Raw genomic sequence first — 19,185 nt, forward strand, 5'->3', positions numbered from 1 at the left:
CCCCAGTGACGGGGAGCGAGTGAGACCCAGAGAGCCGGGGAGCCCCAGTGACGGGGAGCGAGAGAGACCCACAGAGCGGGGGAGCCCCAGTGACGGGGAGCGAGAGAGACCCACAGAGCGGGGGAGCCCCAGTGACGGGGAGCGAGAATGACCCAGAGAGCGGGGGAGCCCCAGTGACGGGGAGCGAGAGAGACCCAGAGAGCATTGGAGCCCCAGTGACGGGGAGCGAGAGAGACCCAGAGAGCGGGGGAGCCCCAGTGACGGGGAGCGAGAGAGACCCAGAGAGCGGGGGAGCCCCAGTGACGGGGAGCGAGAGAGACCCAGAGAGCGGGGGAGCCCCAGTGACGGGGAGCGAGAGAGACCCACAGAGCGGGGGAGCCCCAGTGACGGGGAGCGAGAGAGACCCACAGAGCGGGGGAGCCCCAGTGACGGGGAGCGAGAATGACCCAGAGAGCGGGGGAGCCCCAGTGACGGGGAGCGAGAGAGACCCAGAGAGCATTGGAGCCCCAGTGACGGGGAGCGAGAGAGACCCAGAGAGCGGGGGAGCCCCAGTGACGGGGAGCGAGTGAGACCCAGAGAGCCGGGGAGCCCCAGTGACGGGGAGCGAAAGAGACCCAGAGAGCGTGGGAGCCCCAGTGACGGGGAGCGAGTGAGACCCAGAGAGCCGGGGAGCCCCAGTCACGGGGAGCGAAAGAGACCCAGAGAGCGTGGGAGCCCCAGTGACGGGGAGCGAAAGAGACCCAGAGAGCGTGGGATCCCCAGTGACTGGGAGCGAAAGAGACCCAGAGAGCGTGGGAGCCCCAGTGACGGGGAGCGAGTGAGACCCAGAGAGCCGGGGAGCCCCAGTGACGGGGAGCGAAAGAGACCCAGAGAGCGTGGGATCCCCAGTGACGGGGAGCGAGTGAGACCCAGAGAGCCGGGGAGCCCCAGTGACGGGGAGCGAAAGAGACCCAGAGAGCGTGGGAGCCCCAGTGACGGGGAGCGAGTGAGACCCAGAGAGCCGGGGAGCCCCAGTGACGGGGAGCGAAAGAGACCCAGAGAGCGTGGGATCCCCAGTGACGGGGAGCGAAAGAGACCCAGAGAGCGTGGGATCCCCAGTGACTGGGAGCGAGTGAGACCCAGAGAGCCGGGGAGCCCCAGTGACGGGGAGCGAGTGAGACCCAGAGAGCCGGGGAGCCCCAGTGACGGGGAGCGAAAGAGACCCAGAGAGCGTGGGAGCCCCAGTGACGGGGAGCGAAAGAGACCCAGAGAGCGTGGGAGCCCCAGTGACTGGGAGCGAGTGAGACCCAGAGAGCCGGGGAGCCCCAGTGACGGGGAGCGAGTGAGACCCAGAGAGCCGGGGAGCCCCAGTGACGGGGAGCGAAAGAGACCCAGAGAGCGTGGGAGCCCCAGTGACGGGGAGCGAAAGAGACCCAGAGAGCCGGGGAGCCCCAGTGACGGGGAGCGAAAGAGACCCAGAGAGCGTGGGAGCCCCAGTGACGGGGAGCGAGTGAGACCCAGAGAGCCGGGGAGCCCCAGTGACGGGGAGCGAAAGAGACCCAGAGAGCGTGGGATCCCCAGTGACGGGGAGCGAAAGAGACCCAGAGAGCGTGGGATCCCCAGTGACTGGGAGCGAGTGAGACCCAGAGAGCCGGGGAGCCCCAGTGACGGGGAGCGAGTGAGACCCAGAGAGCCGGGGAGCCCCAGTGACGGGGAGCGAAAGAGACCCAGAGAGCGTGGGAGCCCCAGTGACGGGGAGCGAAAGAGACCCAGAGAGCGTGGGAGCCCCAGTGACGGGGAGCGAAAGAGACCCAGAGAGCGTGGGAGCCCCAGTGACGGGGAGCGAAAGAGACCCAGAGAGCGTGGGAGCCCCAGTGACGGGGAGCGAAAGAGACCCAGAGAGCGTGGGAGCCCCAGTGACGGGGAGCGAAAGAGACCCAGAGAGCGTGGGAGCCCCAGTGACGGGGAGCGAAAGAGACCCAGAGAGCGTGGGAGCCCCAGTGACGGGGAGCGAAAGAGACCCAGAGAGCGTGGGATCCCCAGTGACTGGGAGCGAGTGAGACCCAGAGAGCCGGGGAGCCCCAGTGACGGGGAGCGAGTGAGACCCAGAGAGCCGGGGAGCCCCAGTGACGGGGAGCGAAAGAGACCCAGAGAGCGTGGGATCCCCAGTGACGGGGAGCGAAAGAGACCCAGAGAGCGTGGGATCCCCAGTGACTGGGAGCGAGTGAGACCCAGAGAGCCGGGGAGCCCCAGTGACGGGGAGCGAGTGAGACCCAGAGAGCCGGGGAGCCCCAGTGACGGGGAGCGAAAGAGACCCAGAGAGCGTGGGAGCCCCAGTGACGGGGAGCGAAAGAGACCCAGAGAGCGTGGGAGCCCCAGTGACGGGGAGCGAAAGAGACCCAGAGAGCGTGGGAGCCCCAGTGACGGGGAGCGAAAGAGACCCAGAGAGCGTGGGAGCCCCAGTGACGGGGAGCGAAAGAGACCCAGAGAGCGTGGGATCCCCAGTGACGGGGAGCGAAAGAGACCCAGAGAGCGGGGGAGACCCAGTGAGGGGGAGCGACTGAGACCCACAGAGCGGGCGAGCCCCAGTGACGCAAAGAGCGGGGGAGCCCCAGTGACGGGGAGCGAGAGAGACCCAGAGACCGGGGGAGCCTCAGTGACGGGGAGCGAGTGAGACGCAGAGAGCGGGGGAGCCCCAGTGACGGGGAGCGAGTGAGACGCAGAGAGCGGGGGAGCCTCAGTAACAAGGAGTGAGTGAGATCCAGAGCGCCTGTGGGTCTTGTAGAGGTGAGAAGGGAGCGGAGGCAGTGGGTCACTATTAAAATAGAACCTTGAGGAGGAATGGGATTCTGTATCTCGGGGAAGGAGTTGGTAGGGGCTGTACAGGGACTTGGCGTCTTCTGGAGGGCCTCTGAGGCAGCTGACAGCGTCACATGGCTCATGAAATTGTCAGTGCAAATGAGCAATGAATAGGTGAGCTAGGACTTTATGTTCGTGTGGAAATGGGAGACGGGGAAGATTTCTAATATTTAGCATGCTTTGTGGGCAGGCTGTTCCTCGTCACGAGGCCTTGGCACCTGAGGCAGGGACAGTGGTGATACATGGAGTTACCGCTGGTGAGTCTTTGGGGATGGGCGGAGGACGGCAGTTGGCAGCTCAGTGGGTGCTTTGGGAGCTCTTTTTAATCGGGAAAGATGATACCAAGAGATAGGTCCTGAGAGTCTGGCTGCAGTGGGGGTTGTGAGAACTCGAAAGGGACCTTCCCACTTTGGTTTAAGTCTTGCTGGGTTACGAGTTTTTAGGACGACATGCTCTCCTGGTAGGACAGTCTGGTTGGTGGGGCCTCTGTGGGATTTTGGGAGTGCCTGGTCTGTCCACGGAGGAGGTACTCTCCTAGCTGAGTTAGAAGGGGCCTGTTTTGTAGGAGGAAAGTGAGTCCATACATTAACTCAAATGGGCCGAGGAGGGAGGGTGCTTTTGGGCTGGCTCTGATATGGGCTAGGGCTATGGGCAGAAGGGAGGCCCGGGGTTTCTAGACTTCAAGAGTGTTTGTAACTGAGTCTTGTTTTTGATCTTTGACTACCCAGCTCCCTTGGAAGGAGGCCCCTTGTTGTAGCAGGGAAGATTCTTCAGTGGGGCAAGATTGGGGTTGGATGGTGGGGGTAATGAGGAGGAAAGGAGCAGGGGAGGCTGCCTCCCCACCCTGTTTCCTCTTGTCATGTGACCCTGTTTGATGTCCCTGACACGGCGTAACTCCTGCCTTAGCTGGGAAGTGCGCAGCTTGGAGAAGTTAGTGAGGGGGGTTCCTTTGGCGGTAAGGAATCCTCTCTCTTGCCAGGTGGCGGCGTAACAATGGAGAATGTGACAGGCATATTTGGACTTGGTACAAATGCTGACTCTTTTGCCTTTGGAGAGGTTAGGGCCCTGGTGAGAGCTGTGTTCTGCCTTTTGGGAGGAGGTCCCTGGGGGTTGGGGTTTGGCTTCAATTACTCGGTCAAGGGAGACGACTGCATACCTGGAAGAGGAGCCATCTATAAATAACTGGTCATCAGGATCGGTGAGAGGTTCAGGGGAAATGATGCTGTAGGTAGGATTTCAGTACAGGAGCGGGTGGGAGGGGAGGAAGATACTGGACGTAGGGATGCAGGTTTGAGGGGAGCACTTTTGGAGAGGCGGGGCTCAGGGTTTTCAAGAAAGAGGGCGTCGAGTAGTTGGATCCGAGAAGGAGAAAGTGTGCTCAGTGCTCAGGAGAAGAGGAGATCTCGTAGATTACGTGGGCTGTGGGCTGTGGGCTGTGGACTGCGGTGTCTCAATGGACTGGGAGTTTCGTGCCTTCTGCGGCTCACATGGTGGCTGCTGCTGGGGCTCTGAGGCAGGTCGGCCACTCTTCGGCAGTGTAGCCTAGTTGTTTAGATAGATAGGTGAGCTATGGGAGAGAGGAAAGAGGACTTCCTTTTCTTCCAACACCAAGGGCTATTCCATGGTTTTGGGCTGTGTAGAGAATGAAAGGCTGAGAAATGTCCGGCAGAGACAGAGCAGGAGCGGTGAGAAGGGTGGTTTAACTGTGTGGAAGCTAGGGGTGATGTTGTGTGGAGGATTTCGGGGCTCACTGGGAGGGCCTTTAGCTGCCTCACAAAGGATGCGGGCTACGAGGGAAAAATTGGGAATCCATATTCTGAAGATTTCACATTTAGAGGTGGGTGGGGGCAGGCTGTCTATCAATCAGTGCTGCCCGTGCTGGGCTCGTGGCTTAGGCCCCGTGGGAGAGCTGGACTCCTGAGTATGTCACTGTTGGGGTGGAGAGTTGGGCTTTGGAGGGGGAATCCTATATCCTTTACTAGCAAGAAAGTTTACAAGGGTAACAGTGTGAGTCTGAGAGCCCTGTGGGGAGGAGGTCACCCACCTACTGGAGGAGCTGGCTAGGGAAGAGGTCAAGGGAGGTCAGGTCTTGAGCCAGAGCTTGTCCAAAGAAACGGGGGCTCTCTCTAAAGCTTTGGGGAAAGAGTGTCCAAGTACATTGTCCTGACTGGAGAGTTTCAGGGTCAGTCCAAACGAAAGCAAAGAGATTTTGGGAGTCAGGATGAAAACAAATGTTTTTGTTAAAAACAGGCATCTTTTAGGTCTATTTCAATGTCATCTGTTGTGTCTAGAGGGTTGGGACCCACCGAATGAACGGGAAGGATTGCCTGATTGCTAGTCCGGAAATCGCAGACTAGCCGATAGGTGGGTCGTAAGCCTTTAGGTGTGTTAATGAAATGGGATACTCAGAGACATTAGGAAATTTGGAGGGGTCTTGTAGTTGGATTTTGATGGGGTCATGGTGAGCTGCTAGAGAAGGCGCAGTGGTGTCCCACACTAGGGGATTAACAAGAGAAGTGGGGAGCGGATCCTGGCGGAGGGGCCAAGGTCTGGTGTGGTAGTGGAGTAGGAGAGAATCTGGTTGTGGGGAACAGAAAAAGGTGATGGAAGCTTTGAATTTGGTTAGATCTCTGCCTAGGATGGAGGAAGGGCAATGAGGCATGGTAAGGATCAATAGGGAACACGCAAGTCTGGTGGCACGTGGGCACGAGATGAGTCCAAACCCCAACTGAGGCCTGAGAGCAATTAGTGGGGCCTGAGAACTCAGGCAAAGCCGAATGTTACCCCACTATTGATTTAAAAAGCAGTGGGCTTACCTGCTACTAGCAGAGTTACCCTGGGCTCGAGGCAGTAACGGCCGAGGGGCTGCGGGAGTGCGAGCCATGCTTCACTTTTCGCCTTGCTGAAGAGGTGCAAGCTTTTCTGTGTGTCTGTTGAGAGGACGTTAGACTTCCAGTGGCCTGTCTGTTGGCGAAGTGGACAAGGGGTTTCTGGCACTCATGGGTTAGGACATGCCTGCACCCAGTGGCCGCCTTTGCTGCACTTTACACAAGGCCCCAGAGAGCCCCTGCTATTGGGTCATTTGTGCCCTTGGGTGCTGTGGCTGGGCTGCTGGACAGCTGCAGCTAGAAGCTGGTAGTTAGCACGATTTTGGGGCTTTATCTAATTTACTCATCCCTGTTACTGAAGACTTTGAAAGCCAGGTTAAGGAGGTCTTGTCGTGGGGTTTGAGGGCTTTTTAAGTTTGTGCCAGATGTCAGGGGCAGATGGGGAGATAAAATGGGCATTAAGAACAGTAGTTTCTTCTGGAGAGGCAGGGACAACATGCTTTTGGAGCCTCTGTAAGGCAGAAAAGGAATTGGGCAGAATTTTCCTCTGCTTTTTGGGAATTTCTTTGGTTTTTGGGCAGCTTTATTAAGGCCTGCAGTGAGGCAGGTGATCATATGGCTGTGGGATAGTACTCTCGGGAAGGCTCTTCCTGGGAGCAGCAGCAGCTCCTACGGGCTTTGCAGGGTGTTGCCAATGAAGACTGTCAGCCTGTGCCTGGGCTGTGAGCCACAGTCTTTCCTTTTGGAAGGAGGGTAGAAGAGAGTAATACAGAGATCATGCCAAGTGTGTTCATCAGACTAGGTGAGATATTTAAATTCTCTGATAGAAGTATCAGGATCAGAGGAGAGGGACCCGAGACGTTTTTCAATCTGGGAGAGATCAGAGAGGGAGAAGGGGAGGTGGACATGGACAAGTCCTTCAGCCCCTGCTACTTCCCAAAGGAGAAGCAAGGGAGCTCGCTGCTGGGCATGTTGGGCTCGAGACGGGGAAGGGTGGAGATGGGGAGGACTCAGAGTCAGAAGCAGGGTGGCTGGAGAGGGGGAGGAAGGGATAGGGCCAGAGCGGGGCATACGGCGGAGGACCACGAGGCTCTGGTGGGGAATTAGGAGGAGAAAAATTGGTGGGGTCAAAGGCAGAGGAGTTGTTGGCTGGGGCTGTGGGGCCAGTGACACAGGGAGACTTGGGTTTGGAGTGAGCGAGGATCTGGGAAGTAGAACAGGACTGGCAGAGGAGAGGGTGGCTACCATTTCCCATTGTGAAGGCAAAAGTTGTCGAAGTCTCTAGGTATATTGAAATCAAAAGTGCCATTTTTGGGCCATTGGGAGCCATTGTAGAATTTGTATTGAGATTATACCGGAGACACCCAACCGGGGTACTTTTGGAAGAGGTAGACAGAGAGGCTCTCATAGCGAATTGGGGAGGAAGAAGAGACTGCCAATTGACAAGCAGGTAGCCACCGAGTCAGGCATCCCTGAAATGGAGGAACCAGAGGCCTGGAGGCTGGAGAAAGCCCTTGGCCCAGCACTGGGTCTTTCGGGAAGGCAGATACGTCAGGGGTTCTGGGTGAATGGCAAGAGTCTGTTACCCGGTGGAGGCTCTGATGGTAGATGAGGTGGCCGGCAATGGGAGAGTCTTGGAGAGCCTCTGGGTCTTCAGCAGGTTCGAGAAGGGGAGAGAGAGTTGGCCAGGAGAGAGAGGGACAGAGAGAGCCCCTTAAGGATGCTCGGCCAGAGCCTATCTTTTCTTGGGTTTGGCACCAAAATGTAAGGTTAGCCAAGAGAAAAGGATGTGTAGACCCCAAGTTAGGCCAGCAAGTTTAACCTGCTGGGCAGCTTTGTAACAATCAGAGGAGGCAGGCATGATCGTATGTCCTCAAATTGTATGTTTGATTCCCTCATGAAAACAATTTGTAGATTCTCACTGTGTCTAGACATGAAGAATCCTATTAAGATAAAGCTATGCAGGTACAAGCAATATGATTAACCCAGTTATGAAAACAACATTAAATCTTATTAACACAGAAGATCTACGATACATTCTAAATAAAACAATAGGAAATGTAGCCTGCCCAACTCGGTGAAACCCCACCTCTACCAAACAATACAAAAAGTAGCCGGGCATGGTGGTGGCCTGCCTGTAGTCCCAGACACTCAAAGGCTGAGGCAGGAAAGTTCTTGAACCAGGGAGCTGGAGGTTGCAGTGAACCAAGACTGCTCCCTTGCACTCCAGCCTGGGTGACAGTGAGATCCTATCTCAAAAAACCAACCAGCGTACAATGGGAAATGCAGTGCTCCAGTTAAAAGGGATTTCTAATCAAGAACATGCTATTGGGCCTTTTTTGTTTTAAACTAACATCAAACTCTCCTCTTTGGGCCAGGCACAGAGGCTCACACCTGCAATCCCAGAACTTTGGGAGGCCAAGGTAGAAAGATGGCTTGAGCCCAGGAGTTCAAAACCAGCCTGGGACACATAGTGAGACCCTGTCTGTACAAACAGAAAGAAGAAACAAAAACAAAAACAAAAACAAAAACCCTTTCCTCTGTGGTAGTTGTTCTTTTCATTTTCAAGACTAACATCAATTTTTCTTCAATCTTGCTATATGACAGCTACTGCCATTCAATGGAAAGGTGGCTAACATTTTCCCAGCATGACTTGTACCATACATAATCACTTCCTGTTAACATATTAATCATCTCCAATAAAAACTGCAGTCTCTTAAGATCTTGGACTGCCCCATTTAATGATTGGTTAGTAGAGCAATTTTTTTTTTTTTTTTTTGAGACAGTTTCGCTCTCGTTACCCAGGCTGGAGTGCAATGGCGCGATCTCAGCTCACCACAACCTCTGCCTCCCGGGTTCAGGCAATTCTTCCTGCCTCAGCCTCCTGAGTAGCTGGGATTACAGGCACGCGTCACCATGCCCAGCTAATTTTTTGTATTTTTTAGTAGAGACGGGGTTTCACTATGTTGACTAAGATGGTCTCGATCTCTCGACCTCGTGATCCACCTGCCTCGGCCTCACAAAGTGCTGGGATTACAGGCGTGAGCCACCGCGCCCGGCCCGCATTTCTTTTCTATAATCCACACTGGTCCTCTCTGTCAAGGATGCCCTGTATGCAGTAAGTATGATCGATACCACAGCTTTACATTATTTTCAGCCCCTTCCAAAGCCTAATTCAGCCAACTTCTTTCTTCCTTTCTTTTTTGAGACAGAGTCTCACCCTGTCATCCAGGCTGGAGTGAAGTGGCATGATCTAGGCTAACTGCAACCTTCAGCTTCTGGGTTCAAGCTATTCTCCTGCCTCAGCCTCCTGAGTAGCTGGGATTACAGGTGCAAGCCACAATACCCAACCAATTTTTGTATTTTTAGTAAAGATGGGGTTTCACCATGTTGGCCAGGCTGGTCTTGAACTACTGACCTGAAGTGATCCACCCATTTCTGCCTCCCAAAGTGCTGGGGTTAGCCAGTATTCAGCCAACATTTACTTACAAAAGACAGTGTCCCTGTTTCCCAGAAACATGAATAGAAAGGATCTCACCTAATGAAGTGGGCCATTTCCTTCTATTCTTGCCTGTAGATCACGAAATGACCGTAAGAAAGACATCATAAAAACATTTCAAACGTCAGCTTGCAAGTCAAAAATGGTAAAGAATCCTTTCTCCTTCAATAATGTAATACATTATTTTATAACCTTAAGGTAACTGGCCATTTCCAAATATCCTTGAGTCTTTCATATATGTCATAACTTTTAACATATTTTGAATTGTAATTATTCTGCAGAATATAGTATAAAAGATTAATGGCAGAGAATTAGACTTCATGTGAGCTCTCAGATAAATTATATTGTGAGAAAATTGGTTAAATTACTTACCATATCATTACATTTGTAAGGGTTCCATTATGATTTTTTTTTTTTTTTTTTTTTTTTTGAGACAAAGTCTCGCTGTTGCCCAGGCTAGACTGCTGGAGTGCAGTGGCATGATCTCAGCTCACTGCAACCTCCACTTCCTACATTCAAGTGATTGTCCTGCCTCAGCCTCCTGCTGGGATTACAGGCATGTGCCACCACACCCAGCTAATTTATTTTTAGTAGAGACAGGTTTCACCAGGTTGGTCAGACTGGTCTCGAACTCCTGACCTCATGATCTGTCCACCTCAGCCTCCCAGAGTGCTGGGATTACAGGCGTCAGCCACCATGCCCAATTTCCCGTGTAAATTTTTAACGAATCCTAAAGATGCATCTTAGATAAATGACCTTTCCAGATTCACAACATTTGCCTGGATTTTATTGAGTAGATCTCTCATGACAAAATCATGAATATTACACGGAAAGGCTTATTCCGTTCATTATCTTTGTGTAGTTACTGTCCAGTATAAACTCTGTGATGTGCCAGTTTTGATGCTTGGGTGAAAGTCTAAGCCTGCACCTTACATTTGTATGGTTTCATCAAAAAAGTTTCTGATGCCTAGTACGACTATGGCCTGTGGAAAGTTTTCTAATCACATATAATTATACAAATGCTGTTTAGTATGAATTCTCTGATGCTGATGAATGTTTGAACTCATCATGGTTTCCCACTCTGTGTTTTTGTAATGTTTCCCTCAAGTAGCAGTTTTTCCAGCATTGTACGATGTGAGAATTGTGCCAGAACACCTTGTGACATTCATTACATTTGTTAGGTTTCTCACCAGCAAGAATTCTTTGGAGAAATACCTTAAGGCCTTGCCACCTTTAATACATTAGTAAGGTTTCGCTCTGCTGTGGGCTAGCTAATGGTTATTAGGCACTGAACAAAAACTAAAGGCTCTGCTACATTAATTACACTTGCAAAGTTTCTGTGCAGTATAATTAATTTTTTTTTTTTTTGAGACTGAATTTGACTCGTTACCCAGGTTGGAGTGCAATGGTACAATCTCAGCTCGCTGCAACCTCTGCCTCCTGGGTTCAAGTGATTCTCCTGCCTCAGCCTCCCAAGTAGCTGGCATTACAGACTCCCACCACCACTCCTGGCTAATCTTTGCATTTTTAGTAAAGATGAGGTTTCATCATGTTGGTCAGGCCTCTTGAACTCCTGACCTCAGGTGATCCACTCACCTCAGCCTCCCAAAGTGCTGGGATTACAGAATTGAGCTACCAAGCCCAACTCTCCTATATAAATTACCCTGTGTCTTGCAAGGCTTTAATACTGACTGAACACTGCTGTATTAACTACATTTGAAAGGTTTCTTTCCAGCATGGATTACATAATGGTTAGTAAGGCTTGAACGCACACTAAAGGTTTTGCCACATTCATTACATTTGTAAGGTTTCTCTCCAGTGTGAATTTTCCTATGATGTGCTAGGGATGAGTTTAGACTGAAGACCTTTCCACATTCATTACATTTGTAAGGTTTTTCTCCAGTATGAATTCTTTGATGGTATACAAGGTATGAATTTTGACTGAAGACTTTGCCACATGCATGACATTTGTAAGGTTTCTCTCCAGTGTGAATTCTGCGATGTTGTACAAGATGTGAATTTTGACTGAATACTTTGTCACATTCATCACACTTGTAAGGTTTCTCACCAGTGTGAATTATCAGATGTTGGGCAAGGTATGAATTGCGACTAAATACCTTGCCACATTCATGACATTTGTAAGGTTTCTCTCCAGTGTGAATTCTCCAGTGGTTTGCTAGGGATGACTTGTGACTGAAGACCCTGCCACATTCATGACATTTGTAAGGTTTCTCTCCAGTGTGAATTCTACGATGTTGTGCAAGGTGTGAAATATGATTGAAGACCTTTCCACATTCATGACATTTGTAAGGTTTCTCTCCAGTGTGAGTGACCAGATGTTGTACAAGGTAGGAGCTGCGACTGAACACCTTGCCACATACATTACATTTGTAAGGTTTTTCTCCAGTGTGAATTGTCCGATGTTGTGCAAGGTGTGAAATTTGATGGAAGACCTTTCCACATTCATTACATTTATAAGGTTTCTCTCCAGTATGAATTCTTCGATGTTGCGTAAGGTGTGAAATTTGACTAAAGACTTTGCTACATTCATTACATTTGTAAGGTTTCTCTCCAGTATGAGTCCTGCGATGCTGTCCAAGGTGGGAAATGTTACTGAAGGCCTTGCCACATTCGTTACATTTATACGGTTTCTCTCCGTTATGAATTCTTCGATGACTTGCAAGGTTTGATTTTTTATTGAAGATCTTGCCACATGTATCACATTTAAATTGCTTCTCTTCAGAATGGATTATTTGATACATGGGAAAATGTAAGCCTTGATGGAAGGTCTTGCCACACTCGTTATATCTGTAACATTCTGTCTGAATGTTTGCTCTCTCTCCTTCTGTGAATACAGAATCCGTAAGATGACATTTATATGTATGAGAAAGGTGGGTTTTGAGAGCAGAAGAACTACATTGGGGTGGGGAAACTAAGGAACTACTGTTGATGGATTTTTCCATGTGATTATATTGATGTATTTTCCCTTCAGGTAGGTGTGACTGGAAGTTTAATCCAAGCTGACTTTTAATAGGGTTATTTTGCTTTTGCGTATCATCCTTTCCCTTATGGGTCATAAATTTGTGATGTCTTTCATCGTGTCTCCACAGACACTGAGAGTCATGTAAGTTTTTTTGGATTTCTCTGAAGGAAAAATCTTCTATGCCATGACTTTCATGTCTTTCCAACATTACTGTTTGGAATATTTCTCCTGTATTACTCTTCTCTTTTGGTGGCAATTCTTTGATCTCACATTTAGGAAAGATACCTACGAGATACAAGAAATCCACAGTTTCCAATTGATTACAGATGGTTAATAAATATCTCCCATTGAAATATGTAATATTACACTAAAAGTAATACTTATGTTGAACAGTTATACAATTCCTAATTATGATTTTAGTTTTTGAAAAACAAAAGGAACAGGTATTTTTTTCTTTTTTTTTTTTTTGGAGACGGAGTTTCGCTCTTGTTACCCAGGCTGGAGTGCAGTGGCGCGATCTCGGCTCATCGCAACCTCCGCCTCCTGGGTTCAGGCAATTCTCCTGCCTCAGCCTCCTCAGTAGCTGGGATTACAGACACGCGCCACCATGCCCAGCTAATTTTTTGTATTTTTAGTAGAGACAGGGTTTCACCATGTTGTCCAGGATGGTCTCGATCTCTTGACCTCGTGATCCACCCGCCTTGGCCTTCCAAAGTGTTAGGATTACAGGCGTGAGCCACCGCACCCGGCCCCCAGGAACAGGTATTTTCTAACAAAGAAAAGGTGACTGCACATAATTCAAGCTAACTGCAGAAAACCTTAATATGAAGGAATCTATGACCAAACCACTTAACTTAGCACCCCAAAAAGGAGAATTTTTCCAACATGAAGCCATAGTATACTACAATGGAAGGAAAACATATGGCTATCTATCTATCTAATAATTGAAAAAAATTTTTACTTAGGAAATTTATTGAAAGTTCAGAGAAAACATTCTTTGGAGCAAACTAAACATAAGAAGAGCCTGTAAACACTAGAGTGCTTGCTTCCTTTCATTCTGACGTATGAGACAGCAAGAAGCAGGCTGGGGCTGCTATAATCCCAGCACTTTGGGAGGCCGAGATGGGTGAATCACCTGAGGTCAGGAGTTCGAGACCACCCTCACCACCATGGTTGAACCCCATCTCTGCTAAAAGGACAAAAATTAGCTGGGCGTGGTGGCAGGCACCTGTAATCCCAGCTACTTGGCAGGGTGAGGCAGGAAAATTGCTTGAACCAGGGAGGCAGAGGGTGCAGTGTGGCATTCCAGCCTGGGCAACAGCACAACTCCATCTCAAAAAAATCATATATATTAAAGGGAGTGTATCAAGTTAACACCTCCCTACAGGGGCCAACAGACACCTCATGCAGGAGAGCTCTGGCTGGCATCTGGCAGGTGCCCTTCTGGGATGAAGCTACCAGAGGAAGGAACAGGCAGCAGTCTTTGCTGTTCTGCAGCCCCTGCTGGTGACTTCCAGGAAAGCAGGGTCTGGAGTGGACCTCCAGCAAACTCCAGCAGACCTGCAGCAGAAGGGCCTGTTTGTTCCCCTCAGGGGAATCACTTGAACCCAGCAGGTAGAAGCTGCAGTGAGCTTCAACCATTGCACTTCAACCTGGGTGACAGAACGAGACTTCATCTTAGAAAAAAAAGAAGTAATCAGTGGCTGAGACGAGTAACAGTGAACTTTAAACCAGAGGCCTTATTTCTGTGAGCTATGCTTCCTGCAACGACCTGGGGACCCAGTACAGGGTCTTTCTGCTGTCCTCCCATGCAGCTGAGTAACCATCCCAGAAGGACCACCTCCACCCCTGTGACACATACCAGTAAAATGTACCTTGTGAAATAAGAAGAAATGCATATATTGGTCTCTTCTCTGGTTCCTGACCAAGAGCTCTGAGGACCTTGGGATGGCCTGGGTCTTGTTTTGATAGGAGCATGTTTTGTCCTCATGAGGCACACCTCTATGGTCTCCTGGATGAGTTGATCAGCAACACCAGGCCAGGCTTAGAAGCATAAACCAGTCACTGCCACCATCATCTTCCAGGAAGGGGAGATGGGCTGCAGACTGAGTTAATATCAACCGTGACTACTGTGTGGGATGAGAGCTTCCAGATGCTGACCACACGCAGGTGCCTGGGGCCTGGCACACCCGTGAACCTCCCCACGGTCCTTGTGTGGAGCCAGCTCACTGCAAAGATGCCTCTGGTTTTACGTTCACTGTTACTTGTTTCAGCCACTGCTACTTTCATCTAGGACATTTCTATATATTACACGTGATCTTGGCTTGTATCTAGTCTATCAATCAATAATGTGTGGAACTGTTACCTCAGAGAATGACTACTGATTCACATGTGAGTGCCTCCCTGTGGATCTCCGCCTCTGGCTGTCCATCTGATTCCGGTGAAACATCCTTCATCAAGAACCTAAGGAGGTGTTTCACTGAGCTTTGAGGCTGCCCTAGCAAAGTAATCAAACCCAACAAAAAGGTTCAGGGAGCCCAACTCACAGCTGGTTGGTCAGAGGAACATGTGACAATCTACACTTGCAACTGGCATCTGAGGTCGGAGGCCGGCCTTGCCAGCCTGGGGACTCAACCCTTCACCTGTGAGATCTGACGCTAACTCCAGGTAGGCAGTGTCAGAACTGAATTAAACTACAGGACATTCAGTTTACGTCTGTCCAAGACTGGGATGTGGTGGGGAAAACGCACCCATTCTGGTGATCAGAAGGGAGGCATTCTGTGCTCAGTGGCATGTGAGAGTAGAAAAAGCACTTTGTATTTTCACCTTTTTGAATCTCAGTCTTACGAACTTATCAGGCATAATCTCTGTATTATTCTGTCCTTCATCTCCTCCCCAAAGGAAAAGAAACTGTGGCTCATGGCTCAGGCCCACGCCGCCGCCATCCCCCAGGAAGAACCAGCCTGAGAAGACCAGCCCACAGATCCAAGGCTGAGTATCCGGTCACCATGTGATCAGCTGCCAAATTGCAGCCCTTAACAAGGCCACCCCTAAGGCTGTACATTTTGAAAAACTCAAATTTCGCAGAAGTCAGACGAAGCTTCACTGCTACAAGGGGGCTCCTTCCAAGGGAACTGATCGTTGGATCAAAAACTCATCTCTGAAGAACAAACCAAGAAAATTCTAACATCTCTTCACCCACCCTTCCGTATCGGTGCACGCCCCGTACCTTCTCCTTCACCCTTACTTCTCTTCCCCTCACCTACTTACCACGCTCAAGGACATAACCTCCAACTCACGTGTGCTCTGCACCTCCTCTTGAGGGGCCCGCCACCCTCCTCATCCCCACACATCAGCTAAGAGGATCACTCCCAGCAGAAGACTGGCAAGCAGACTTCACCCACATGCCCCCCGTCAAGAAAAGCTAGGTTTCTTCCTGACCTCATAGATAGATACCTTCTCTCGGTGGGTGGCAGCGCTCCCCACTTCCTCAGAAAAGGCTGCAGGCGTTTCCCAAATACTTTCTGCAGAAATCATCCCTAGCTGTGGTCTCCTGCACTCCATTCAATCAGACAACGGCCCCAGCTTCGTCTCCCACATCACCCACCAAGTCTCTCAGTCCCTCGGTGGCGCCTCCATATTCCACACCGACCCCAGTCATCAGGAAAAGTTGAAAGGGCAAATGGGATCCTTAAGACTCAGTTAACCAAACTCACTCTGGACTTCCCTTCTGCCCATACTCCAGCCCAACAGCAACCTCCTTATTCAGCCCACTTGAGTTAATGTACAAACGCCCTTTCCTCTTACAAAACAGGCCCCCTCCTCTCAGCTAGAATACCTCCCAACACTCCCACATCTGACCCCTCCTCCGTGAACACGGTGACCAAAGCCTCACGAAGGCCCAGCTAACCAGGCCCTCCTCCCAGGAGAATGTTTTCCTAAAGCCCTTGATCCCACAAGCCTTAACCAAAATGGGAAGGCCCCGTTCGGGTTCTCCTCACAACCCCGCTGGGACAAACTCTTAGGACACCCTTCTTGCTATCATCACACAGGTTAAAAAGGGAGCCCCCGAGGCCCCCACTGGCCTGTCAACTCCCTCCTCGCCAACCACCCAGCAATACTCAGCATCACGTCGGGCCAACCCAACTCCACCTCACACCCATTCCAGAGCAACCGCTACCAGATAACGAAGCAAAACTACCCTCTCTTTGTTCCTGCTTCAAAGAGCCCTGGCTGTGCCTCCCCGTCTCGGACACTGCCTACATGGCCAACCCGGTCCCCACCCAAGACTGGCTACACACCAAAGTATGTGTCACCCCCAATTTCAACTAGGCGGACCTTTCCAATATGATTTACAACAACTGATACGCTTTCTGAATCCTTGATGGAGCGTATCAAACCCCTAACCTTCACCAGACAGGCAGCTCTTTCTCCCCACATGAATCACACCCAGCCCCTAATAAACCCCATCACCACACAGCCCTGCTCTCCGACGCCACTTCCCGGCCAGCCATTACTCAGGCCACCTGCTCCCCCAGCAGTGTGACGTCACCCCACAACTCCAACCCTCCACAATCACATAAACCAAAACAGACTCAACGCTGCGCTCTGCTGCTCAAGCCCTTCCAAACTCTCCATTTCCCTACTTAAGAAGTCAGGTTTCTGTAACGGCAGACACACTCCCTGCTTAAACCCCTGGCTAGCCTCCTGTGATGCCAAGCCACCCAAGACTGGCTCCTCCCCCATCCTTCACCAATAACCTCTCACTGGATCCTCGTAGACACAAAATGCTTCTTCCTCCACTGAGTAGATAAAAAACCAGACTCCCCAACCCACCCCTCATGCACCTCTTCAACCACTCACCGCAGCTGCCCTAGCAGGGACTTTAGGAGTATGGCTTCTAAAGGACAAAAACTGTACACATCATGTTAACATGCACAGTCAGGTCTGCCTGCCAAGCCAAGGCGTCTCTCCCTGTGCGGTGCCTCCCTTCATATCTGCCTTCTTACTAACTGGACTGGCGCCCGCACCTTAGTCTTCTTCCCCTAAAATCAGTATCGCCCCAGGAAACCAATACTTGCCTATCCTGGTTGACACCCCCACAGTTTATACCCTTGCTTCTAGAAATAAGAATAGCCACAGGTGTCCGAATAAGAACAGCCAGAATATCCCCACGTCCCTTTCATACGATCGCTCTTTGCAGAAACCTCACAGAAGACATGGCCAAATCCATTTCAACACTCCAAACACAAACACGTTCGCTAGTGGCAGGTGTCCTGCAAAATCACAGAGGCCTCGATCTCCTTAACCACCAAAAAAGGAGGCCTCTGCTTTTTTTTTTTTTTTTTTTGGTGTTTTTAGTAGAGACGGAGTTTCGCAATGTTGCTCAGGATGGTCTTGATCTCCTGACCTCGTGATTTGCCCACCTTGGCCTCCCAAAGTGCTGGGATTACAGGTGTGAACCACTGCACCCGGCCAGCCTCTGCATTATTTTCTTAGACGAACGATGCTGTTTTTATCTGAACCAATCTGGAATAGTACAAAATGTGGTCAAAAGACTCAAAGGCTGAGCCCAAAAACTCAAAGAAAACAATTCTTCTGCCTGGCCCAGCCGGTCTCTCGGCCCCGGGGCCCCCCGGCTGCTTCCTCCCCGGGCCTGCTATAACTCTCCTCCTCTTAGTCCTTGTCGCGTTCTCGCCCAGTTTCCGCAGAATCGAATACGAGCTTTTACCCGCGGTACGGTACGAGACGTGATGACGTTCCACGACTACCAACTTGCAAGCCAGCATCGTCCAACACCCCTGCTGAGCACGAAGCGGCGAGAAAAAGCAACGCCCCTTTATCCCTTTCTTCCATGTATACAACAAAACACTGGACACATTAGGATCACGTGACAGGCCCATGGGTCTCCCCCACATTCTCCCCATTAAGCCAAGCTTATAACAGAAACAGCCTCAGGCCTTATAAACAGGGCACCTAGGTTTCAGGATGTGGTCGCACCTGGCTCTAGAACCCAGGATGTTGACCCCAATGGACAGGATGTCAGCCTTAAGAACCAGAATACGGTTTTACTGAGAACAGCATCCGGCCACATGCAAACTCCCATATACCCCACGTAGTCTGTAAGCCAGGCTGCTGCCTTCCCTGCCTGTCGCGAGGCAGCCTGGCAGGTTGAAGAAACTTGCTAAACCTGGCCTTGGGTCTCTCTCTCCTTTCCTTCGTGATCTTACACCAACCTCAAGTGACCCGCCTACCTCAGCTTCTCAAAGCGCTGGTATTACGGGCATGAGGTACAGCGCATGACCTTTATTCCTTTCTTTTTTTTTTTTCGAGATGCAGGTTGCTCTTGTTGTCCAGGCTGGAGTGCAATGGCACAGTCTTGGCTCACTGTAACTCCCTGTCCCAGGTTCAAGCGATTGACCTGCCTCAGCCTTGCTAGTAGCTGGAACTACAGGCATGTTCCACCACACCCAGGTAATTTTTGTATTTTTAGTAGAAACGGGGTTTCTTCATGTTTGTCGCACTGGTCTCGAACTCCTGACCTGAGGTGATCCACCCGCCTCAGCCTCCCAAAGTGCTGGGATTACAAGCGTGAGCCACTGCACCTGGCCTTTTTTTTTCCTATTTCAAATAGACAAGCAGACTATCTGAATAAGAGAGAGGGCTCCATCCAGTATCCTGGGCCCCAGCTGCAAAGAAGGAGCAGCCCATGTTTCCCACCTCCTGATTAGGCGTGGCAAATACAGGAAATGGGATGGATCCCGAATAGGTCAAGGGGCAGGTGTATGGAGGCCTCAGCTCTGAGCTACAGGGACAGAGAACGGAGCATCAGATGGAATCAAGTACAGAGGAGACCGCAGGGGGAAGAGACCCTTTGACAGCCCTCCCTGTGCCACAGAGGCAAGAAACCAAAGAGGTCACAGAAGCCAGACGACACGGTGCTGCTCATCAGGATAAACACTCTGCCTTTGTCTCTGAGCTGCAGCACCGCTAGAACGCCCGAAGATCAAACTACTGCACATCTAAAGAGAGAGGGG

The 19,185-nt window shown here is 50.9% G+C and overlaps 1 protein-coding gene and 1 long non-coding RNA gene across 10 annotated transcripts in view; one reads left to right on the top strand and one right to left on the bottom strand.

Annotated features, from left to right (window-relative positions):
• The first annotated feature begins 2,778 nt into the window (after positions 1-2,778).
• Positions 2,779-15,853, top strand: LOC135276714 (uncharacterized). The gene is made up of 3 exons (XR_010344211.1): positions 2,779-2,952; positions 3,029-3,095; positions 15,050-15,853. It is a non-coding gene; the product is annotated as an uncharacterized LOC135276714 (long non-coding RNA).
• Positions 9,923-19,185, bottom strand: part of ZNF83 (zinc finger protein 83) — a 90,817-nt gene continuing 81,554 nt past the window's right edge. For 7 of the 9 annotated variants that reach the window (XM_064380916.1, XM_064380909.1, XM_064380914.1 and 4 more), the window contains one exon: positions 9,923-12,433. In XM_064380916.1, the coding sequence (XP_064236986.1) occupies positions 10,872-12,433 (1,562 nt within the window). In that variant the 3' untranslated portion in view covers positions 9,923-10,871. Of the gene's footprint in view, positions 12,434-14,022; positions 14,254-14,513; positions 14,599-19,185 lie in introns of those variants that run through there. The other 2 variants (XM_064380915.1, XM_064380917.1) reach the window with 2 other exon arrangements.

The sequence above is a fragment of the Aotus nancymaae genome, unplaced genomic scaffold (genome assembly GCF_030222135.1).
Source record: "Aotus nancymaae isolate 86718 unplaced genomic scaffold, 86718_ANA_hifiasm-v0.15.2.pri h1tg000028l, whole genome shotgun sequence".
Taxonomy (NCBI): domain Eukaryota; kingdom Metazoa; phylum Chordata; class Mammalia; order Primates; family Aotidae; genus Aotus; species Aotus nancymaae.